This window comes from Lepidochelys olivacea, assembly GCF_965140295.1.
Source record: "Lepidochelys olivacea isolate rLepOli2 genome assembly, chromosome: 8".
NCBI classification, from domain to species: domain Eukaryota; kingdom Metazoa; phylum Chordata; order Testudines; family Cheloniidae; genus Lepidochelys; species Lepidochelys olivacea.
Genome location: NC_140418.1, coordinates 35272395 through 35296970, shown reverse-complemented (window position 1 = coordinate 35296970; position 24576 = coordinate 35272395). Strand labels below are relative to the sequence as shown.

Below are 24576 nucleotides of genomic sequence, written 5' to 3'. Positions count from 1 at the left end.
TCCACTAGTCAGCATTACAAAAATTACCCACACAGCCTAGTTTTTATTTGTGAAGATCGCTGTTTCAAGGGGCTGCATGCATGAAGGCTGGAATGCATACCACCTCCCAGCTTGTTTTGTCCTGTCAAGCAAAGAGTCTGTGAAAAGGGGAGGGCATGCTGCATTATGGGCTATGGTCACTGGCTGTGGAAGCTGACTGTAAAATTATTTCAGGGAAGTTTTCTACCCTGCAGGAGGGCAGCCTGGCTAGTCATGGTGTGACAGCCTGGGAATCTGTGAGAGCTGTTATGGAACTTGTCCAAGTATTTTCAGTATTAGCAAAAAGGGTCAATAATCATTTTTAAAAATAGGTTCTCAGACCTGTGGGAAATCTTAGCTGTTTCTTGGCTGCTTTGCGGGGCTGGCTGAGTGAAATGCAGCCCTGCAGAGGAAAGGTACACCACGTAAGTCCTGCTTAAACTCTTAAGGCTCTTACCTGCCTGCTTAACCTCTTACCTGACACTGCAAACAGTTGCTATTGGGCTTGGCTTTGCCTTTTTTTGCAATGATTTGTTCTTGTTCTGACATATTTTTCACTGCATCGTTATTCCTTTGGTTTCTTTGGCCTACATGCTCCCAGGGTATGTCTATACTGCAGTAGGGTTGGTCGCAGCTTGATGAGACAGATTCGAGCTAGCTAGCTCCGGTGCGAGAGCAGTAAACCCATGGCAGTTTGGGCAAACCCAGCAAGTAATTACCCAGACTAGATTAAAAGATTGCAAGTTGCAACTCAAGTTGCACTCATGCCCAGTGACTGCAGTGTAGTCAGACCTCCCCGCCCCACACCAGCTCAGATCCTCAGCTGGTGTAAATCAGACTGGTACCACTGAAATCATATGAGGTTGTACCTGTTTTCCTCCGCTGAGGTCCTGGCCCAAAGAACTGAGTGAGAAATAATTAAGGAATCTGGCGCTTTTGTCCTTTGCTGTATAGAAAAGAAAAATTACAGTATGTCCAAAGCACGTCTGTTAATAACTATTAGGATAATTAATGTATTTATGTACATTGTGGCAGCGTCAAGGAGCTGCAGTCATGGCCCAGGACCCAGTTGTGCCAGGCCCTGTACAAACACTGAACAAAAAGGCAGTCCCTGCCCCAAGGAGCTTCCAATCTAAATATAACAAAAGACAACAGGTGGAGACAGACAGGCAGGCAGACAAGGGCGCACAAGGAAACAAGAGGTTCATATGGGTCACCATGGAAGGCAATGGCTATTTAGTGATGTATTTAGTAAGTTGCATCTTAGTGCTCAGCAGATGGTCAGTACTGGACCCAGTCCAACCCCACTGGACGTGTGGAAAATAAGCAAGCAGTAGGAAGCATGAGAAGAGAGTTAATCAATTATTAAACTTCTTCCAGTGTAAACGATCAGAGCTGCTGCTGGTAACCTGGGTATAGAAACTGTGTATGAACACGGTCTAAACCTTCCTCTGTGGCCAGGGGAGGTCCTGCCTTTGTCCACATTCAAAATGCAGGCAGTCTGCTGGTGTAGAAAGCACATCACATGCTCCAGCTTGGTGCTAGACCCAGCCTGCAGGCCCGATCGCGCAGCCCTTCTCAGTGCGAGTGGCCTTTGCCCCCCGCGGGAATCCCACTGACATCAGGGGCATGGCTCGGGTGAAGAACTGTGCATCTGAACGTGCCTCACAGGATCGGGCCCCAGGGGTGTTTGAGCTTCAGCGTCCAGGGCAGTGGTGCAGAGCTCTTGCTGCTGCTTTGCAGACAGCTCCCTGCTCACGGGCCAGCTCACTGGTTTCCAGCTGTTCTGCAGGTGTCAGGCTCAGTGTAAGGAAGCAGCCAGAGAGGCTGGAAACAAGGCAGAACCAGCTCAGCTGCCTTTCCTAGGAACCATGGCACCGCAAGAGGAAAGGAAACCGGAGCAGCCCTCAGGGACCAGAGTCAGCCAGAGGGAAGGACTGTCTGGGGTGCAGAGAGTGAGGCTGCTCAGCAGTGTGTAGTGGGGAGAAACACGTGGCTGGCTCAGGGAAGAGGGGAGCAGAAGTGATGTGGGGGGAGGTGGAATGAGAGCAAAGGGCGACGGAGTTAGAGGGGATATTTGCCTTTCTGAGGCCAAAGTGTAGGCAGGGCCCTGTGCCGAGTTTTAACAAGGTTTAATGAGAATCTCTAGCTAACAGCTCAACACTGCTATGCTTTAGAGCTGCCAGCCCTGGAGTAGCTTGGACGTCCTGGCTGGGCAGGAGCCAGAGGTATTAGGTCCAGCCATTCTAGCTCCTTGGAATTGATATCTGGTCAGGTGAAAGGAGGGTTGATGCAGGTTGAATAGTGTGTGTGAAATGGGAAGGGGTAATTTAATAGTGGTGCTTAAAGGTGAACTGCAAATCAAGCATGAAACCTGAGCTAAGCAGCGATTTTGATCCCTTATGCCCCCGCCCTGAGAGAACGCAGCATAGGCACGTGAATAGGGTGACAGAGTCATGGTGTCGGTCCTCTCTCTGCCACTGATTCACTGGGTGAGCTTGGGCAAGTCACTCAGATGCGGCATGTCTCAGTTTCCCCATCTGAGGGTTATGATAGTGACTCATCTCTGTAATGTGCCTTGAGATCTACCGATGAAGTGCATTCTGTAAGTGTGATTATTATTTATCACACTGCCGTGGGAGGCATTCAGCACAGAAATGATGCCCAGCACAGCAGGGCCCTGCCTTCTAGGCACTACTGCAGGACAAATTCATAATAAGAAGTAAACCTTTACAAATTCTTTCTAGCCCTCTTGGAAAGCCTCTCAGTACTTCCTGCTTCTCTGATGTGATTCCAGAATGCATCTTTTGGCGACATCCAATGGATTACCATGGATTACCCAGGCTGCAGTGCGACCTCCGGTATTTGTGATGTCACATCCTGGAATCTCGTCAGAACTAATGGGATTTCATGCAAGGGGGGGGGGGCAAAAGAATCGTATACAAGTAAATTAAACTGTATTTCTCTGCGGAATGCCCATCATGGCCTGGCAAGAGGTGGGGATGAGTATCTCTAGGGAAATCTACAGCCAGAAAGCAAGACATATGAGCCCACTAAACCTTTGCAGTATCATAGATAACACCTTTCTGTGCCTACTACAGAGCTTTTGGGAAAGTTCACTGTAGATAAACACAGCTCAACAGCCCTTGCCAGCCTTCTAAGCCACCTTAACTTTTCATCCCTTTGCTGTTTATCATGGACAGCAGCCAGGGAAAAGCTTGATCAGCCTTCTAAATTGCACCCATCCTGGAACGCCTGACATGCTGACTCCATGACAAGCTGACCTGTTCAGAGCAAAGGACAACATGTTGAGCAAGCTGTAATCCCCACCATACCACACTAGGGCAAGCCATAGGTCTATGAGTACCCTAAATCCAATAAAAGAAGCACCCTTCCCTCCCATAATATCATATGTTCAGTGCCAGATCAGGAGAGAAGTGTCCTTCCTGACCCTATCAGTGATCAGCAGCAGCCCTGAAGCATGAGATTTTATTACTCAAGATGCTTTCAAATATTTTCTTTTTTATCTTAAACTAGGGAAGTTAAAAGCCAGTAACTATGTTAAATGCAACAGTAAAAGCTGGGATCTGAAAGCCACTTATGCCTGAAGAGACTCCCACAGGAACCATTCCACCATCCTCATGTGCACTGCAGTAGGGTCAGTCATTAGGTGACCACGTAACAATGGGGCAGGCTCGTCATTAGATATATAGGGTGGGATTTTCAAATGCACTCAGTTTTGATTGGCCTAACTCCACTCTCCATTCAAGCCAGTGGCAAAACTCCCGTTGATTTCAAAGGGAGTAGGGTTAGGCCAATGCAGAGAGCTTTTGAAAATTCCCTCCTTATTTGACAAATAAGAACGGCCATGTGGGGTCAGACCAAAAGTCCATCAAGCCCAGTATCCTGTTCTCTGACAGTGGCCAATGGCAGGTGCCCCAAAGGGAGTGAATAGATAGATCATCATCAAGTGATCCATGCCCTGTCACCCAGTCCCAGCTTCTGACAAACAGAGGCTAAGGACACCATTCCTGCCCAAATATAAGTGAAATAGCTGGTATTATAGAAATGGGCCAGACACTGAGGGGCACAACCTGCTCTCAGTTACAGTATGTTAGTCTGGAGTGAATCCACTGCAGGATCCGCACTGCAGAACATTGTGAGCTTTTAACAAAGAGAAGAAATGTGTAATGGGTCCATCATCTGGGGAATAAAAAAACAGAAGGCCTTTTTTCAAAGGTAAGCATGGGTTCATCTGCTGGAGACCCTGCTTGTGCAATCAGATCTGCTAGTGTAGCAGGAGAGAGGGGCGTAAATTAGGGTTACATTAGCCCAGACATCAAGATTCTTCACAGTGCTCTGGTCTGTGGGTCTGATTGCAGGATCAGGACATGGCGTGATCAGTATTTGGATTCCTAGTAAATGCAAGAGCTGATCAGTTGTCTACTGGTGCTAATCTGGTTTTGTTTTTTAAATGTGATCACGTGCGGCACCAGAAAAAAGCAACAGGAGTGACACTTGACGCTCTGAACTGCCAGGCCTTCTTCGCTCCGGAGAATATGCTTTGCCCAGCAAGCTGGAAAGATAGGTTCAGATGGACCTGCTAAAAGTGCCTTGTTGTCTCCCTTTGATGTATTTGTGTCTTTCCCCTGTTCCAGGAAAATTTTGTATACACTTGAGAAGATGAAGACACTGAACAAAATAGCTGGTGTTGAATACTTTGTTTTGCTTTGTAATGCAGAGGTTATATCTGCAATGAGATAGGACTGGACGGGACTGTCATACTGGACCCTGTCCTGCTCGTGGGGCTAAAGGAACCTTTCTCTAACATGCATAAAACAAATACATTTTTAAAGGGCAATAAAAGTGGTGAGATTTGAAACCATTATATTAATCATGTGTGTGAAATTGTATCGGAACCCACCTTACGGGGGGCGCAGTATGTTGATGCAGATTCCTGATATGTTCGACTTGAATGCAATTCTTCTGTACAGTACAGGCTGATTCACTGAGGTGCCGATCCAAAGCACAGAGAAGCCAATGAAAAGCTTCCTGTGGATTTCAATGGGCCCTGGGCACTTTGGTAGTCAACCTGCTATGCCAGTTCAGCCTCTGACCCCATTAAGGGGCTGGTCCTGGAAGCTGTCTATTTGAGGAGCCCCAGTTGAAGATAAGTCACCTCCGTTTGCAGGACTGGACCGTGACAGAAAACATCATTAAGAGACAATCCAAAAAAACTTGAAATCGAATACAATGCTGCATGGAACAACAGCCCCAGGCTAAACCGATACTTGTTGCATTTCTGTATTGCTGCACTCCACAGGGTGTTTTGGGTAGGCAAAATATGCAGGATCAGGCTCTTCCTCGTGATGAGAGCTTCGCTCCTTCTTCTTTTATTATTTCTTTGCCTTTCTGTTGGGCTGCACAAACAGAAATGATTTAAGCCCCACAATGCCCCGGGAGGTAATTAAGTGGCATATTATTTTTATTTTGCAGATGGGAAAACTGAGGCACAGAGCTATGCAAGCTCTGATTCTGCACTGAAAGCTGTGCAGGTGGGAGGTTCGGTGGGGTGGGGGGGAACCCAGGTTTAAGCAAAAATAAAATCTATCCACCTGGAAAGAGCAGCAACTGCCAGGAATGGTGCCACCTGGTGCTTTACTTGGCTACTGTATTCTATTCTATATGGGTTGTTATACCATGCTCAGCAGATCTATGTACTGAGACCTGCCAACTCATTTCACAGATGCCACTGACCTGCCGTCTTCCATTCACCAGCAGCCTGCTCCATTTGTGCCCATCTGAGCCAGGCTGACCTTTCCGCTGTATATCTGAGCCAGCTGTAGAGCCAAGCCCTCAGTGTGTGCTGCATGGAAGGAAAGGGGTATGTTTGCTTGGACCAGGCCCTACATTTTCAAGCCTTAAGATTCTAAGTGGTTTTCTCCCTGAGGGCAATATAACTGCAAGTCTGCTCTTCCGATCTGCTGATTTACCTGGAGGCGACTGAAATTTCACAAAGATGGGTCTGAACTTCCTTAGTGTAGCTAGGAATTGTGCCAGTCAGCTGATCGCGCCTGGCCTGCAGCCACCGGGCTAACCCTTCCTTGCACTTTTAGCTCTGAGCAAGGGACCTGCCGTGTTTTAGAGCACATCAGTGAGTCCAGGGGGTGGGGTGGGGGGAGCTTCTTGTAGCTAAAGCAAAGGGGGCAGAGCAAACTGCCATACAAATGTGAGAACCTGGTGGGAGTTTGGTCAGAAGAGCTGGGGGTGGGGGGCTATGATGGATTTGTGCTTAGTGCCCAGCTCCACCCCCCAGTGAATTAATAAAGCCTGGATTCCCTGAAGATAGTTACAGAATCCAGGATACACCGACCAGCTGCCTGATTGCTTCAGTCAAAACACAAGGGGCCAAATCACCAGCTAGTGTAAATCAGGCAGCTCCAGCGAAGTCTATGGACTACCCCAGCTGAGGCCATTGTGTCATGGAACAGTATTTGTTAGGAGAGGCTGTGACTGTCCACAGAGCCTAGTGTAGTTAGGTGCCCCAATGAAACCATCTCTCACCTGTTGGAGTCATAGACTGTCTGAGCAACGTTTGGGGTCTGACCCTGCAGGCCTTAATCAGGTACTGCTCCCACTGATTCAGAGCCGCAGGGCTGGGCTCAGGCAAAGTTTGGCGCCAAAGAGAAAGTGAGCCACTCGTTACCACTGCTAGAAAAGCAACACAAGCTGTCACTTCCTCTATGGCACTGGGGAGACGTAGGGTGAGAAAGTGGAGGGAATGCAGCAGGGAAGAACAATCAAGTAATCAGGGGATTGTTGGGGGGGCTGATTGAAAAAGAGAGAATAAAGGATTTCAGAGTGACCAGCTTGTAAGTGGGAACTTGAGAACTCTTTGCAAACCCTGGAAGTGTGCAACATCTCAGCTGGGGTGTGGAATTATTTAGGGTGGCATTATTTATCAGGAGGACAGAACTAGGGATCAGGGGGTGGAATTAAGCTGAAAACACTCCTAGGGGTTAGTGAATGAGGCAGAGGAATAAACTCTCCCAGGAAAGGGGTGGAAACCTGAGGCCTGGGGAAATTTAACCCTAGACTGGCCAGGAGGCTAGCTAATAAGCTCAACCCTGCATCAGCCCAAGAGGGAAGCAGTCTGGTTGCTCTCGTAGGACTTCCAGCTGTAACACCTTCATGCTTCTGTGTCTTTATATTTAGCTTTCAGAGTAACAGCCGTGTTAGTCTGTATTCGCAAAAAGAAAAGGAGTACTTGTGGCACCTTAGAGACTAACCAATTTATTTGAGCATAAGCTTTCGTGAGCTACAGCTCACTTCATCTGATGCAATCATGCATTCATGCATCCGATGAAGTGAGCTGTAGCTCACGAAAGCTTATGCTCAAATAAATTGGTTAGTCTCTAAGGTGTCACAAGTCCTCCTTTTCTTTTTATATTTAGCAGAACTATGGCCACAAGTGACCCCCAAACACCATAAATGCCTTGAGACTGAAGAAGGGGAAAACAGTGGAAAGCTGCAGCACCAATGCCCCCCAGGTGTTTGTACCAGGGCCTTAACCAACGGGGTTTTCATTTGGGTAAAAAAACTACAACAAAGCGGGTTGTGCAGAGGGTGACACTGCCTTGGTGAAGTGTCAGTGACTTCTCATTGGCCAAAGGGTTTGCTTATTGCTGACCTGCTGCTTCCTTTCAGCGCATTCAGCCTCTCTCCCTTCTCAGTAGCTTCCTGAGAGGGGCTCTCTAAGCAGGGGAAATGAAGTCACTGCTGCCGGCTGTCTTGGTGCTGACCTTTTTTGATCTAAGAGCAGCAGATGACAGAAAGCATTCTCCCTGCAGCAACCCCCTCGGGGACTCGGGCCCAGTCTCGGAGACGGCCTTCTCTGCTACGGCCCCCCGCTTCAACGCTGAGGAAGCCTATTCTGCCCATATGCCTGAGCACCTTCAATGTGATGCCTGCAGAGCGATAGCCTTCCAGGTGAGTTCCCGCCCCGCAAGCATTAGGGCCACTGGGCCTCAGCGGCCCGGGACAAAGGCCCACACAGAAACGCATTAAAATCTGAAGCAAATCAGTGGATCACAGAACTGAGGGTTCACCTGATGATAGTGACTGTAGTTACACTGGTTTCAGAGTAACAGCCGTGTTAGTCTGTATTCGCAAACAGAAAAGGAGTACTTGTGGCACCTTAGAGACTAACCAATTTATTAGAGCATAAGCTTTCGTGAGCTACAGCTCACTTCATCAGATGCACTGAAGTTTATAATACAGTGACTGTAGTTACATTGTAGTAATTAGTGTATAGTTATAGTGTGGTTATGCTTCCAATACATGGAGATACTATTAACAGTCAAGTGAACTCCATGACTGAATTACTTGTTGTTACCCTTTTAGGGTCACTCTTAACACATGACACTACAACAACTGTGAAACGGTAGTTTTGGGTACAGGTACCTAGCCTGAAATCCTATACCCAGACAGTGAAGTAACTGGGTTACCCTCTAGCATTCCGCTGTAACTGCCATGTAATTACAAGTCAGTGTATTATAACGTATGAGCAAAAGGAGAGATGGACAAGACCTGTTAGAGTCTCTATTTTGTTGTTGTTACTGTTATTACATAGCAACCCCCTGTCATGGACCAGGAGAGAACAAGAAGACAGGCCCTCCCCTTTAGGATCCTTACACAGGGATTTCCAATGCTGCTCAGCTGATTTTGCTGCTGGTATTTCCACCTGATTGACAGAGGAGTCCATTGGCACAGAGAGGCTGTATATGCCCCCCACCCTCCTGCCAGCCAGAGGAGCATGGGCCTCTTGGTTGTCCTGTGGAGGAACTTCTGAAGGCTCAATGGGTGGGTTGGATTAGGCTCTCACCTTCCGTGACCAGAGTAACCCAGCCCTAAATCTCTATGGGGCAAACCCTACCTTATCCTCCAGCGCTGGGATGGGCTCTGCCCATCACTGAAGCACACAGGTTCTGCTGCTCAGGGAGCGAGGGGGCAGGCACTGAGAGTCAGAGCATGAAGGGGAATCAGAATACCAGAGCTGAGATCTGCCAGGCAGAGCTAAGAGGAGAATCCGGCTCTAAAATCTTGGTAAAGGAATTTTTGCCAGAGCTGCTTCCCTTGCCCACATTCCTAGAAACTGTGAGGGAAGAGGAATGGGTCAGCGGCCACTGTCTAGGGAAAGCCAGGGGAACAATGTCCATTCAGTCTCCCTGGCATGAAGCAGGCATTTCCTGGGCCAGAGATTTAGGACTCAGTCCTGCAATTGGATTCTCTAGCACTGGCTCTCCTGGGTATTTCTCCCCTTCCTCTGGTATAAATTCCGCAGTTGATGCAAGTGACTTGTAATATGTAACCCAGATTTAATGGCCTTTTATTTACTTTTTATGGTTGACATTGTGGACCGGGTACAAATTGTTGTGCCTGGCTATAAACCAAAGTTATATGCATCCCACACCGCTTTGCTGTAATAATCTTCTGGCTCAGCAAGGCACTCTGAGGCCAGATTTTGAGAACCTGGCCCCCAACACAATTTAGCACCCACTGTTATTCGGAGGCACAGTTTATGTTGTAGACACCTTATCCTCTCAGCCCATTCAGGAACTTTCCCATCCAAATGCCATGTGCCACACTCAGAAAAGCTCACTCCAAATCACCTCCTTAAAGTGCAGCTCTGCTCTGCAAAGTAACCCTGCAAAAGTGCAGCTTCTTACTTGGCAGATCTGTTCCTCATGGGTGTCGGAGCTGAGTTTATCTAGACTTGCTCTGAGCAGGGTTAGGCAATGCAGCAGCTAAATTCCAGCACCTTGTCTACACTAGAGCTGCCCTGGAGTTAGTAATGGTGTGAAGACATGTTAAGGGGGAAAGGCTAGAGTAGACAAGTGGTGCGGAGTCTTTCCGCTAACTTCAATGCCCTTTGGATCACGCCATTGTGAAACAAATGTTCAGTCCTAACAATGGCACAGCACCTTCCATCTAAAGCTCTCAAGGTGCTTCCTAAGCATGACTGAATTAAGCTTCGCCCCCCTCCCCCAAAAGCTAGGTGGGAATGGACATACGGCTACCAGTGACCTGTCCTGAGCCGAAGTACTGGGCCTTCCCTGGGCTCCTGGCAGTCCTGCTCTCCTCCGGCTTATCTCCTTAGCAAAGCAGCATATCTGCATTGAACTCCGAGGCAGGAGCAACTGCTGAGGGCCTTGAGTCCCTGTATTTCAGACAGCCATGCAGCGCTGCACAGGAACTAATGCAGGAGAGCCCAGCTCTCCGGGAGACACAGGGGTGAGGCATTCATAGCTTGCCAGTCCAACATGGGCAGTTGCAGAAGTTAAATCTACATTAGAGGATGTCCCTGGTGTATTAAAAAGAAAACCTCCTCTTGCAGAGATGCTGCCGTTAACAGCTGGCTCACAGCCGTCCCAAAGCAGCCTCTGTTTTCCCGCTAGAGGGTAAAAATGGATTTATGCAAATCACCCCAACCAGAAGCCTGCAGGTGCAGAGCGTCCCGGGAGAAAATCCCCGAGAAAACAGCCACACAGCTGCTTTCAATAGCCTTCGCTGGGCTCAGGCTGCAGTCAAGCCATACCAGCCCTGTGCGAGTCTGACTACAGCCCCTTCTGGCTGAGATCTCACAGCTCTTTCCTACCCAGGAATTCAGCCTTGCAATCCCCTGTAGGAGATAGGGAAGCATTTATGCCCCATCCCTCAGAGGGTTAGGTGATTTGGCCATGTTCATGCAGCAAGTCAGTGGCAAAGCTGGTCATAGATCCCCCGCAGGAGCCCTGATCACTGACCAGCTGCTGTGTCTGTGCCCAATGCCTTTCTGCCCATGAGCTAATGAATGGGTTTCTTTTGCTGCATCCAGCATCCCGCACAGCTCACCGCTCTGACGTAGTACTAGAGCCCCCAGCTCTCTGGACTTGGCTCATTGATAGAGACTGTTGCATTGGGAACACTTTAGTGGTCTAGCTCAGCTCCTCAGAGGTCTTCAGGCACCTGACTCCATTTGACTTCAATGGGAACTCAGCCATAGTGCCTATGCCTGGCTCAAAGTGTGTGTGTTCTGTGCTGGGCTGGCAGCCCCCTAGATAAAGCACTGCTAAGAGCAGCGCAAGCTCCCTCCCATCATGCCCTGCTTCCCTACATGTGCGTCAGACCTGGCCCGGAGGGACCACTCCTACAGGAGAGTGGGGGGTGCAGGCTCCTTGACCCAGAGCAGACAGCCAAGGAGAAAGCCAAGGCTGTAGCTGCTCTGAGTTACAGGGGTGGTTGCTGAGAGCTAAGACTGAGGCCCACCAAACTCATTACACATGTTCAGCAAACAGCTGCAAATGGGCACTGACACCCTGACACTATGGCAGGGTGCTGTGGTGACTGAAACAGGTCCTTTCCAACCATGCAGAATAAAGACGAGCTGAGCTGCAGCTGCCCCTGAGAGTAACTATTTTTTGGCTCTTGTGCCAGGCTTTGCCAAACAGCTTGGCATGTTGGGTATTGATAAATCAGTCCCTTGTTTAGGTGCTGAGCTCTAGCTAGCCTCACCTCTGTTGTGAGTGCTGAGCCTTCAATACCTAGCCTTTCAGCTTGGCAGGGTAGCACAGGGCTCATAAGAATTAGAGAGGGAGGGGCCTTAGGCCATCCAATGCAGGTTGTTGTCTTCCTATCTCTTTGTCCAGCTCTCTCTTCTCCATCGTTCCCCGCCCCCCTCCACCAGTCTCTTTCATCTGCCATCCTTCAGGGCCAATGCCTGTTTGGTTTTCTGTTGGCCTCAGGCTTTGCTCCAAACGTTTGCTAACAGGTGGCCTGCTGCTGCCTCTGCATGCCCACTGCAGCTGAGCCTTACTGGTATGTGAGGGGAGGATGTAAACTTATTTTAGCTTCTGGCCTGAAAGAAAGGAAACTCCGGGCAAGTGTTCGAGGACCACGTTGCAGACAGGCTCCTGCCCCCACTCACGTGCAAAATGGACTGGAGGCGTTGCTGCACAGCAATCCCTCGGCCTGTGCATCCATCCGTCCATCCCTCACACACTCACCGCTTCCCCCAGGGGTTTGGAGGGAGGGGACACGTGGTGTGTCCCACTTTTAAGCAGATTATTTAACGAGCTGATTTGCATTTTGAAAAGACTGCCCATATAACTTTCAGCTTCAGTCTGTGGGCAACAGGCCCTGGCCCCAGCAGTGGCCATGCACGGAGCTGCACAAACCTTGGCATTAGGGGCTTATGTTCTAGAGAGCGCCAGGGGGCTAGGGATATGGGTGGATGCTGGCAGGTGCCAGAAGGGGAACCAGGGGTCAATGCTGTTCCCTGCTCCCCTTTGGTCCCTGCTCCCGCAGCGGCTGCTTCCTGGGTTGAATCCAGCAGGGGGTGCAGCACGGGGTGCAGCACAGGGTGAGAGAAAGGGGTCTTCTGGCTGCCTGTGACTGCACCCCTGGTGGCCACCAGCTGCAATTGCAGGCCAGGCCTGCAGGATGGTTGGTGGCTTTGCTACCAGCTCAGTCCCCTCCAGCGCACTCTACTCCCCGCCTGTCCAGCCAGGCCCTGCCTTCCCCACACCCAAATCCCCCCAGTCAGTGGGGGGTGGCTGAGGCAGGCCAGGGTAGAGTCAGAGCTGCCTAGTTAGGAGTCCCAGCTGCAGTCTCCAGCCTGCCCAGCTGGGGACTGATGAGACCTGCTGGCCGAGCCCAGCAGCTGTTAGGCCGCTGGCACAGGAAGGGGGAAGGAGCTGGACAAAAGCTGGGGAGAGACATTGTTTCCTCCATTGACACCCCCCCGAAAGTTGGGGATATATGTTGGGGGAGGGATAGCTCAGTGGTTGGAGCATTGGCCTGCTAAACCCAGGGTTGTAAGCTCAATTCTTGAGGGGGCCATTTAGAGATGACCTCCTGAGGTCCCTTCCAACCCTGATACTCTATGACAGACACAGCCAGGCTGGCTTTAGGAGCTGCTCCTGAGCAGCCCCATTGACTGGGGCAGGCTTGGTAGGGCTTCCTAGCCAGTACTGGCATGGCTGCACCAGTGCAGGTCTGAGTGCCTCCTGGGTTCCTCCTCCATGCATCCCAAGGGGAAGGGATGGATCCTTCCACAGTAGGGTTCCAACTTTCTAATTGCTGAAAACCGAATACGCTTGCCCAGCCCTCTGCCCCACTTCTTCCCCCGAGGCCCCGCCCCTGCTCACTCCTCGCCCCCCTCCCTCCATCGCTCACTCTGCCAGGACGCACCTGGGAGGAGCTGGGAGGAGCTGACACAGAGCTTGCCCAATCAGGGCACTGCGAGGGCTGGGGCGGGGAAATCAGGGCAGAAGGCGGGTGGACAGGATCCCCACCACCACCAGGTGGCGGCACCTACCTCTTGGAGCCCGATCTGGAAGCCAGCCACTGCTGTGTCAGGCGTCCCAGGTGAGCGGAGAGCAGTGGCTCCAGCCGCAGCTGCTGCTCTTCCTACCCCCAGTGGCGAAGGCCAGTTACTGTGGCCAACTGGACTTTTAGCATCTGGTCAGCACAGCTGACCAGACGCTGCCAGGTTCCTTTTTCAGCTGGACATTCTGGTTGCAAACCAGGCACATGGCAGCCCGATTCCACAGAGCAGGAGTCAAGGCCTGGAAAGAGTCAGTGACTTGCTCTAGAAGAGCCAAGAATTGAACCCAGCTCTTCTGAGTGCAGGGCCTTACCAATGACCCTTACACCACGGGCTGGAAGGGGCAGACATAGAGGCATGACACAGGAATCTCCTTATGCCAGGAGACCCTGGGAGTCATTTATCATCTGTTTACACCAGCAGAATGGTTTCAAGGGGCCACATCAGTTTGGAAGATTGGGCCCTGTGTGTGTAATTTAAATATATGGGTGAGGTACCCTGGCTAGACACCATGAAAGCCCGCAGGTTTGTTTGTGTGTGCACTGTCACATCCGCTCGGTGTTTCCCTTCCACGAAAATCTAGGCACTAGAAGCACATTCAGACAAGTGGGTTTGGGCGTCCCCTGACCAGAGCAGGGCTGTGCATTGCTAACATCCCCACCATGCTTCATGGAGCAGTGTTCCCTCCTTAATATTATATCAGTCTCAGCTGACCGGTCTCTGTCTTGTATTGAAGATGCAGAAATACCTGACAAAAGCAGAATCCAAACGGTCATCTGCTAAAGCGCCGGCCGCTCGCCTCAGCGAGTCCGAATATGTGGACACACTGGAGAACAGCTGCTCGCAGAGCTGGGAAAGGTGAGTCAGCGCACGCTTTGATCTGAGCCCATCATATGTGCGTGGTAGCCAGTATATCTGCCCAGCGTAGCCCAGCCTGCTCTCCTCCTCAGCCCCCAGAAAGGAATTGAGCTGCACTTCGGGACCCAGCAAAGCTAAACTCAGAGAGACCCGTGAGCATTTCCAGGGAGATGCCTGCTGATGCGTCAGATGGGAATGGGAAGGGCACCAGGCTCCCCACAGCAACTCAGTCCTCAGCAGTCCAGGGGGAGCTTAGAATGACTCAGGGAAGGTCATATTTAGACAGCACAGATGATCAAGGCAGGTCTGGGATTAGTGGGATTTCTTCAGACTGGGGAGTCGTGCTCCAAGCCCAAAGCAAAGGGTGATGGGGGGGCACGGAACCACCCTTAGGCACAGCCCCATGCTCCGTGGCCCCTTAGGCACAGCACCGTGATCCTGGAAGGTGCTCAGCACCCATGGAAGACACCAGGAATCTGGGTGAACTTTCTCCCAGAGGTGCTTAGCACCTGGCAGCATTGGGCCCTGAGCAGGCTGGTAGCCTTTGTATTTCCCCAGCATCATTCAGCCTTGTGGTCTCCTCACTCAGGGCAGCAGCTCCCTGGCCTTTCTCACTGGAAAAGGTGGTTGCCGTCTCAGCTGGACTGACGTCCCAGCCCCAAACACCTGACCCAGGCAGGCAAGGCTGTCGGTGCTGTTCGGTCAGCCTGGATCGCAGCTGGTTGGGAAAGGGGCTCTGCAGGCCCCCCAGCCTGGTGAGCCGACCAGTGACCAAAACAACCGTGCAGACCTGCGGCTGCTTCTCAGAGTGTTAGTCCCGCCCACGAGCCAGGCCACCAGTGCCTGGGCCAGCCCTTCCCAAACTCCGAGACCCGGGTGAGCCAGCTCCTTTGGGCCTCTGCCGCCCCAGAGACAGCCGGGGCACCTGACGCTGGCTTTCCTGAGTCCTAGGCAGCGCCCTGACCACTGGCCCATCCTTCTTCTCTACAGGGACAAGTCTGGGCTTTGTTGTCATGTAGACCAGCCCTATGTGAGAGCTGCCAGGAAGCCAGGCACTGTACAGGGTCCTGCAAGATGTGTGGGGAATTTTTTCTGTCTGCTGAAACTTGACCCACTATGACACAGCTAGCCCTGCTCCTGGGAAATGGGCCTGGAGCCTTGAAGAGGCTCAGGACCCAATTTGACGAGACAGTGCCAGGAGCTCCCCTTTCCTGCCCACCCTGGGCAAGGCAGGCCCAGCTCCCCCCTCTTTCCACTGCAGGTGTGAGATCTCCAGTGGGCGGTGGGAAGGGGGCTGCACCCCCTGCCCTGGGTGTAGACTGGGAGGCATGCTGCAGCGCCCTCAGAGCTGGCAGAGGTGTGTCTCCAGTGTGCGCTCCCCATCCTGGCTGACTGCCACAGCCCTGCCTACGGCCTCCAGCCACGCTCTGGCCCCTCCACACTCCCTTTAGCTCACTCAAGGGTGCCAGGGGATAGAGCCCTGTGCTCGGAGAGCGGCCTGTTGTGTGAGGCTCAGCCCTGCACTACCCTGGCACTCAGAGCACTGGGATCCAGGGCTGCAATTCAGGCCCACCCTGGAGACAGGAGCCAGCTGTGCCGCTCAGCTCTGGAGCTGCCCATCTCGACAGCTCCCGAGGGCTCAGCTCTGAGCTTTGGGCTCCAGCCCAGCCCTGCAATTGATCAAAGTTCAGATTCAAGCCAACCTCAGGGAGGGTGTTTTATTTAGCTGCAGGCAAATTCCCAAGGTTCAGTGACATGTAACAACAGGAACATAAACAAGGGGGTTAATAGATTCCTGCTTACAGGCCCCCCATGTAATCAGAGGAAAGGCCTGGGCTGCCCTCCCCTCACTAGCCCCAACCACCAACTGCTTGGCCTCACACTCCCCTTCCCCAGGGGACTTGGGGTTTGTGTGGAGCAGCTGCTTCCTCACAGCTTCTTAAAGGCACAGACTCATGTTTCATGTCACCATCACTGTGACTTTGTGATGTTCCCTCTTCTCTCCCCAGCTATGGAGTGAAAGAAGTGGGGGGTGTGAAACGCTTCGCAGGGCCTGGCCTGGAGAGCCAGGAGACCATGAGTGTCATGATGACGGGTGGACCATGGCCAGCAAGGTAAGCCCAGAGCCAGGCAAACAAGAGTGGGGGGCTGGGGAGCGTGTTAATGGAGGAGTAGCCTTGGGGGGCACAGCAAAATTTGAAATACCAAATGCAATTCCCTGCTGTATTTGGGGGGAACAACCCCCCCTAGAAGCCAACTGGCTGTTTTTCTGGATGCTAAATGGGTTGCCAGTGGCAAACTGGGCTCTATTAATGGTGCCTTCCAAAAGAAATGGAAATGGGGCTTGCACAGGTCCCCCGGGGCTCTCGCTCCCAACCAGGGACCAGCCTGAGCCTCCACTTCCTGCTGAGTACCAAAGGAGAGAGGGCAGCTGCTGAGCATGCTCTCCACACCTGACTCCCAGACTGGCACTGTGACACGAGTAATGTTTGCAGAAGTGCCCAAAGGCCAGATTTTAAACGGGTTTTGGTGCCTAACTCCCAATTTAGATGCCTAAATACCTATAAGAGTCCGGGCCTGAGTCCCATTTTCCACGGTGAACATTGCCAACCTTGTGCCAAGCAGTAGCAGATTTCGGAGCCATGCACGTTGGCGGAGAAATCCATGGCCCTGAGTCTGGATATTTTTGTAGTGTCACTTATTTGTTGACACTCTTTGTGCCAGTCCAGGAATGGCGGTGTTCACACAGCACCCAAACAATCCCCTCTTGCAGAAATCTCAGCCCCAGTGAGCAACTCTAGCTCAGGAGATTAAGGCAGAGAGCAAACTTGCTAGATGTTTGCAACAGCTCCCCGCAAAGAAACTAGATCACAACCCTGCATTGCTTCCAACTCCATGTATGGCTTACACGCTGAGATAAACAACCTGTTGTCCTGTGTGTGACAGCGCCACCTGGTGGCACCTGCCATAACAATGACGTGAATTCCTGTTTCTGTTTCTCTTGTCTTTGTAGGTTATATAAGCTGTGCCACAGCTACCTGGGTGAATTTGGGGAAGAGCAGATCTACGAGGAGTACCGACGCAGGCCGGCTGCCTTGGCAGAGTTCCTGTGCGCCGAAGAGCAGAGCACCTGTACAAGACTTCGCAACACCAAGGGCAAAAGCCTAAACAAAGCGAAGGCTCTGCAGATTGAGCTGTAGTTCTGCTCCCGCTCAGGGAAGATTGGCAAGTAGGGCTAAGCTGACGAGTGTGTTCCATCAGCCTGGCTTCTGCCAAGGCAGATTGGCCATCAAAGGAGACCAATGTGATGTTTCTGGGCTTTCCCCCAAAAAAGAAATGCTTCCAGGCTCTTTTACATTGTTGCTATTGCTTAAAAAAGATCAATCCCTGTAGCTTCGCAGGGCTGACAGGCAACCCAATAATAACAAACCACCGTGTGCATCCGGGCAACCCAATAATAACAAACCACCGTGTACCTCCGGGCAACCCAATAATAACAAACCACCGTGTACCTCCGGGCAACCCAATAATAACAAACCACCGTGTACCTCCGGGCAACCCAATAATAACAAACCAAAATATACAGTCAGGCAACCAAATAATAACAACCCAATATGTAAATCCAGGCAACCCTATCATAACAAAACGACACGTACAGTCAGGCAGCTTTATAAGAATAAAATTATATTCTTAGCCCAGCAATTATTTATTGGCAACCCTAAAATAAACCAACACACATATATAATTACACATCATATATCAATCCAATGCCAGAAACACATGGTGGCAGATCCTCAGTGTAAATTATCATAGCTTCAGCAAAGTCTGTTGGAGCTGGGCTGTAGTCAATGGCACTCTGACAATTTCCACCTGCTGAGGCTCTGCCCCTTAGATCTCATATAAGCTCAGTAAACTGAAATAGTTACATCCAGCCTGCTTTTTAGAAGCCCCGACTCCTCACAGGTCCCTTTGACTTCCTTTCCCGCATTGAGGCATGGGGCATATGTAGGTTTGCTGCTGAATTCCTCAGGTTTCTAGCTGTACATTCTATAAATAATGCATTTTACTAACTATATGAGTATAAATCAATGGCCCATCATTTCCCACTGTATCTCACATCTTTAAGTCATTCTCAGAAGGTCATTTCAATGATCGTCAACCCTATGGCGCCCATGGTGCAAATACATGTGTTTCAGGTGGTTTGAAAAATCTCTTTCTAGGCTGTTCCCTCGTATGGGCTAGTGCCCATTGCCTGGCAGCGCTAAGGTGTCTCCTCCATCACCCTAACTGAGCACAAGGGCATTGATGGCTTAAGTCAGTGTGGAAACTTTCTGTCTTTGTTTAGGTGGAGGGGTTTTAAGTGCATTTGGGGGCCTTTTACTCACTGTATGATCAATTGTTTTCCCTTGGCTATTCTTCCCCTGTTATTTCTATCTAATTTTAGGCTGCCTGTCTTTTGCTCATCACCTGTGGGCTCAACAGGTGACCCTGCTGCCCTATCTTCCCAGCACTTAGGGACGTTTCAACCCTTTTCCACCTAACTTCCTTCACTTCTTCCTTCACAGTGGGATATTTCTGACAGCGAGAGTCATTCCTTTGGAATGTTTCCAGTTATTAGCTGCTTCCTTTTGTGGCTCACAGACCTGCAGGCTGATGAGCAGGTTGTGCATTTCATACTTTGTTCTGATCCTGTTCTAGGTTCCTGCTTTACATTGTTAAGTTCTAGCTGGCCGAGTGTCTGGGCTGAATGGCGCTGTTATTTCAGGGGATGGTTTGTTTTATAAAACATGATGGCCTGAAAACTGGTTTATTTTGCCACAGAAAAATACAATGAAAATTAAAGAAAACTTGAAAATGTTGACATGTCATTGAAAAATCAAAAAAGTTTGTCTGAAAAGCAAAAAGTGTTTGGTTTTCAGTTTTTCAATGAAAACTCAAAATATCCCAGGGAAAGCAGCCACTTTTGGGGAAAAAATTTATTGAGTTGAAAACTCAATTTTCTGTCAAAAACCTGCTGAGATCAAAAAATTTTGACCAGCCCTACTCATGGGCCTGGCTTAGTAAAAGGCTCAGGACAGTGGGAGCTGAGCACTCTGGGAGATCTGGCCTGATCTTGTGTAGTGCTGAGCACGTCCTGAGCCAGCATTCTTCAGCTCTGATTACTGTCAGTAGGAGTTGGAGGCACTTAGCACCTGGCTGGATGAGTCCCTGCTTGTGTGTGTTCAGGCATTTGTGGAAATGTTCACAAGTGCTGAAAGTTTTCCCAGCTTAGCAAAGAGCGTGCTCGTCTGTAAAGCATGTTGTTCGTTAGCCTTTCATGTAACAACTTTTAATGATTCAACCATTTGCAGCTGATTAAAATGGTTCATTCTTCCAATCAGGGAATGGAACAATGTCATGTGACTTTTGGTAATCGACTACATGCCCCAAACAAGGAATAGTCTGAGTGAACTGTTCACAATCGACTTACGGTCTGAAAATTATTCACTCCAACACATTCACTGAAAAAAAGCCTAGACTGATTCATACACTGTTCTCTAACCGAGAAAGGGTCTGATGTCACGATGCGTACTGTACATAATGAATAGCTCAACCAGTTCATGAAATGAGACCATTTGTAGATCCTCTGTTGGGATCATCACATACTCTGACTTTTTTTACATTGTCCCTTTAAAGAGCCATTGACAAAACCAAAAGAAAAAGTGTAATGTTTTCCAAAGTGCCTATGTCACGTCGGAGTCTAGGACTCATTAAAAGTCAAAGGGCATTAGGCACTTTTTCAAATCAGATTTAGTTCACTTACACACTTTTGAAAATTTTACCCACAGCCTATGGCTGAATGAGCGCTGGCATCAAACTGAAAATGAGGGCCCGAGTCTGCTCCCCCTTATATTAGTGTAACAACACTGCAATGGAGTTGCTCCTGTTTTACACCAGTGTTAATGAGAGAAGAATAAGGCCCTAGGGCTTTGGCTACATGGGAAGGTTTTGCAGTATAGCCTAAAGTGTGAATTTAAACCATTATAATTCTACCAGCATAACTCCCTCTATGGACACTCATACCAGAATAAGTGTGTCCACACAGGAGGTTGGCTATGCAGTATAACTATAGCCATGTAACTGGCACAACTTTCCCATGTAGACAAGGCCTTAGTTAAGTCAAGTCAAGTTCTAATATGCTCCACGGCCATTATAGCATCCCTCCTCATTCTACATGAGAATAGCTACTACATTCATGTACAATGTTACCATGTCCCGTAGGGCTGAGTGCTCAAAGAATTAGATACCTAAATACCTCTGAGAGTATAGTCCAGACTCATCTTCCCATCACGCAGCCCAAGCAGTGCTGGGCAAGGCAAGTAGGGGAGCATTGCCTTGTGCAGCATCACTTTGCATTGGGTCACTTGACCGCTGCAGGTGGCTTCAGGGGCAGTGACCAGCAGCCATCAGATGACAGCATAGCCAAGGGCTGTGGGAGCAGAGCAGGCAGCTATCCAAAAGCACTGGGCCTCCATGCAGATGGCATTGGCCTCTGCAGGTGTCCAAAGAACTGTGCAGAACTTAGCAACATTTACAGGACTAGGGGGCCAAACCCCCAGCTAGAGCCCTGTTCTTCCCAGCCCCTTAGGGAATGAGTTGGAGCAACTCTGGTAGTTTTCTGCCCCCTAGCTTGGCTTTTAATGTGGCCACCAAAAATTAGAGATGAAGAAGACATCTTTGGTCATCAAGTCAATCCCTGCCAGCATAGGATTGTACTTTGGGGCTTATCTATACATGGTGTTTGTATCACTATAACTCCAAGCCTCTAGTGTGGATGCAGTTATACTGCTGCTTATAGTTAAAGCAGTACAAAATCTGGTGTAGACCAGCCCTTATAGGGTCATTCTCAAGTGTGTTGCTCAGGCCAGTTCCCCACCATTCAAGCACTGGGCCTTGCAGTGCTTCCCATGGGGTTTCTCTCATTCCAGATGGGATTCCCAGATGAGCAGCCCATCCCATCTTTGTCCCAGATCCCACATTTGCCATCCTTCTGGATGCATCAAGAGCTAGGTTTCCTCTTTGTGATGGCAGTTAACATGACTAATTCCACTCTGTGTGTGATGGGGTGTCCACACCACACAAGGCAGAGCAGGCTGCACCTTGGGGAGAGCACAGGATTGAAAGGTTGATTGATGATGGAGCCCAGCGGAGAAGGAACAGGTAGGGCTGGTATAAAGCCAGGAAGTTCACAGCAGAAAGAGGCTTCAGGAGAAGTAGTCTGCAATCACCCCCTGGGAGAAGGGAGTTTGGGCTGGTAAACCCAGAGGAGTCAGAAGACGTAGGAAGGAGTCCAGGGCAATAGCAGCAGGGTCTGGGAGAAAGCAGACCATAATTGCTAGACATAGGGTCCCTGGACTGGATCCTGGAGTAGAGGGTGGGCCGGGTTAGAAGTGGTGCAGACTGGACAGTGGAGCAGAAGACTGCCTGGGACTGTTGTACAATAGGACTTTGCAACCGCAGAATGGGAGAACTATAATGACCTGGCCTGAGGGCCAAGCCATGAAGAGAGAGCCTCCTGAGTCACACAGAGAGAGGGAGGGAGGTGGCAAGGTGTGTGAATGAGCGGCAGCAGTGGGTGTTGGACCCAGAAGGAGCTGGTCCCCAGAGAAGCCAGGAGGAGGTGCCCTAGTAGTGAGTGGACCCTGTGACACCTTGCCCTCTCCCATAGTCCTAGCCCCGTCATCAGCTGGGACTTGGAAAACATTAGCTCCCCCATCCATCAGCAAACATTCTTTAACATCTAATGTTGCAGTTAATGCTTAATTTCATAGCAACCTTTGTAACTAATAGGCTACTAGAGAGAATCGGTGTGAATCATGGATAGACACGGGTACAGAGACTTTATGCCAACAGCAGCACAAGCCTGGGGCTGCGGACACCTTCCCACCAGCCTCCTGCCACCCTTGAGCTTTAGATGGTGAAAGACCCGGGATGGACAGCTCTGGTGACCAATTACTCTGGGTCTTCACAGCATAGACAGTGGCAGCACAAGCATCTTCCATATTCCCAGCCATTGTGACTCACCCCTGGCCTGGAGACACCAGTGTGAAAGGAGAGTTTGGTCTGCATGGCCCATTCAGTCCTTGGCCTATCTACTGTAGTGGTTAGCCACTGGGAACTGGATCAGCACCACCAAACAGCAGGATGACGGTGCTGACTTTCAGCTGCTGAGGTCCAGGAACAGATTAGAACCAGCATTATCAGGCCATGCCTTTAAGGGTGTGTCAACTCTGGGAGAAGTAGCTCCCTGAGAAATGGGCTGTGCCCCTTTTCTGTGGGTCGAGGCATGTAAGCTGAGGGCCTGGTGCTGAACATAAACTGGGGTGAATCTCTGCTAACGATTCCCACCCATCCACAAGTTTTGTCGGGAACGCTTTTTCAAGAGAGAAATGCTTTTATGGGAAGGAGGAAGCTGTGGTGTTGTGAGATACAGGCCAGGTCTACACTAGAAATATTTGCCAAGGCAATGATGTTGTGGGCGGGGCCTGATTTTTACCACATTTCTGCATGGTCCAAGCCAAGACATTGGGATAAAAACCCAGGTCCAGAGCTGACTTGCCCCAAAGTTTGGGGCTGTCCTCTGACCGATGGTGAATCTGTTTGTAAAACAGCTGTGGTGTTTGCAGACCTGAAATGCCCATGTTGGGCTTGTCAGTATAATGTCTAGCCCTGAGGCAAGCATGACCCCAAATGGAGTGTGCGTTGGAACTACTCAAGGCTGTAGCTTTGCCTGTGCAATGCACTGCTCTGTTTGCTCCTTGGGGGTCCCCCTGGGGAAGCCAACTCTGTGTAGCTGCCTCTTGAGTTGGGGAGGGTGTCTGAGATCTATGAGACCTATGGGGAAACACTCCACCTCTTGTTGTCGGGTGATCTGGGACTTGGGATCACTGGGTTGTGTTCCCAGCTCTGCATCACCTTGGACAAGTAAGCAAAGGGCCTGCCACGCAATCCTTCCTTCATGAAAAAGGAGTGAAAGGCTAAGCCCTATTTGCCGTGCCTCAGTTTCCCTGTCTATAAAAGGAGGGTGTAAGAGGCTCAGTTCATTGATGTCTTTAGCATGCTGAGGACCCTGGGAGGGAAGCACAAAGTGCTGTTATTTAAGGAGCAGTAAATGCCTCCCATACTTAGTAAGGAGGACTGCAGCCTGCAGCCTGCAGCCTGCTGGTCCCACATCTGCCATCCCACAAAGATCCCGCTGTCCAGAATATAGAACACGAACCTCTAAACATTTGGAGCAATAACACAGCTCTGATCTCATCAGCATGGACCTCCTGCCAAGTTAGCAGCTGGGGTAGAGGAAAGTAATCAGTGTCTGTAATAACCTCCACCAGTCCCCACTGGCTCAAGGTGAAAGGCAGCTGGAGCAGTAGCCTAAGAACAGGTCTGTCTAAGGTCATTTGTGCCTTCTTTGTTCTCATGGCATGACACTGACATATCGCTGCACTCTCCTCTCCCACACAGACACCCTGGAGCAGCGGCTCTTTGCCCGCTGCTGTTGCTTGGCTCTGAGAAGCAGCAATGCCCATCAGCTTTGCCTGCCTACTTTAAAGACATCCCCCCACCTCCAATCACTGGCTCTAAAGGCATCAAGGTTTTGTGGGCACCAAGATCCAGACTTGCACACAGTCATTTTCCAGGCTCTAAAATATCCAGGTACCTTTTGTTATTTCTCTTTCTGCCTGTCCAGGTTCCATCCTCTGTAACAGGAAGTGCCATGGAACAATCTCTGATCCAGAGATGGCCAGTCCAGAGTTCACCACGTGTCTGAGGTTTAGGGGTGTTCTGACTGGATTTGGAAAAGTCTGCTGGGCCCGAACCAAAACCCCAGATCCAAACACCCACTGCATTGTGGAACGTCGCATCTGGGGGGATCTGCTTCCAAACCAGAACCACCTGCCCAATGAATGTACACCGCACGCAGATCTAAGAGCCTCTGACTGGGGACGCTCCAGTGGGCTGACACATCAGAGAGTACAAGAGTGGGCGCAGATACATTGGCCCAGCAGGATGGTGCTTCCTGTCAGACTTGATGAGCTGATTAGTGCAATCTGTAATTCTGCCCATTTATGAACTAGTCAGTTACACTGTAACTCAGCTCTCTAAGGTTTTCACAAAAGAGCTGTGAAAAACCGATACATTTAGGAGAGGCGGATCATTCCCCTGTGATGCCAAGCCTAATTAATGTAGTTAATATATTATCTTTAAAAACACAGCTCTCATTTCTTTCACAATCAGCAGCCAATAGCTGTGGTTATAGATTGACTCCGTGAACAATGTCGGGTGTATTGACTAAA

At 50.2% G+C, this 24576-nt stretch overlaps 1 protein-coding gene across 3 annotated transcripts; it reads left to right on the top strand.

The window, feature by feature from the left end:
• Nucleotides 1–5847: 5847 nt before the first annotated feature.
• Nucleotides 5848–19101, top strand: MZB1 (marginal zone B and B1 cell specific protein). Of its 3 annotated transcripts, XM_084635999.1 has the most exons (5): nt 5848–5902; nt 7869–8007; nt 14121–14242; nt 16252–16356; nt 17256–19101. In XM_084635999.1, exons 1-5 carry the CDS (start codon nt 5889–5891, stop codon nt 17440–17442), a joined length of 567 nt encoding a protein of 188 aa, XP_084492125.1. In that variant the 5' UTR covers nt 5848–5888; the 3' UTR covers nt 17443–19101. The 3 variants fall into 3 exon arrangements, with proteins under 3 accessions (XP_084492125.1, XP_084492124.1, XP_084492123.1); XM_084635998.1 differs by lacking the exon at nt 5848–5902 and having other exon boundaries at nt 7744–8007; nt 14127–14242; XM_084635997.1 differs by lacking the exon at nt 5848–5902 and having other exon boundaries at nt 7744–8007.
• Nucleotides 19102–24576: the final 5475 nt, after the last annotated feature.

Bases quoted from the DNA above. Each gene is read 5' to 3' on its own strand.
- MZB1 (XM_084635997.1), top strand. From the start codon at position 7,786: ATGAAGTCACTGCTGCCGGCTGTCTTGGTGCTGACCTTTTTTGATCTA. The intron at 14,243-16,251 runs GTGAGTCAGCGC...TTCTCTCCCCAG, and splicing joins TGCTCGCAGAGCTGGGAAAG to CTATGGAGTGAAAGAAGTGG. The intron at 16,357-17,255 runs GTAAGCCCAGAG...TTGTCTTTGTAG, and splicing joins GGTGGACCATGGCCAGCAAG to GTTATATAAGCTGTGCCACA.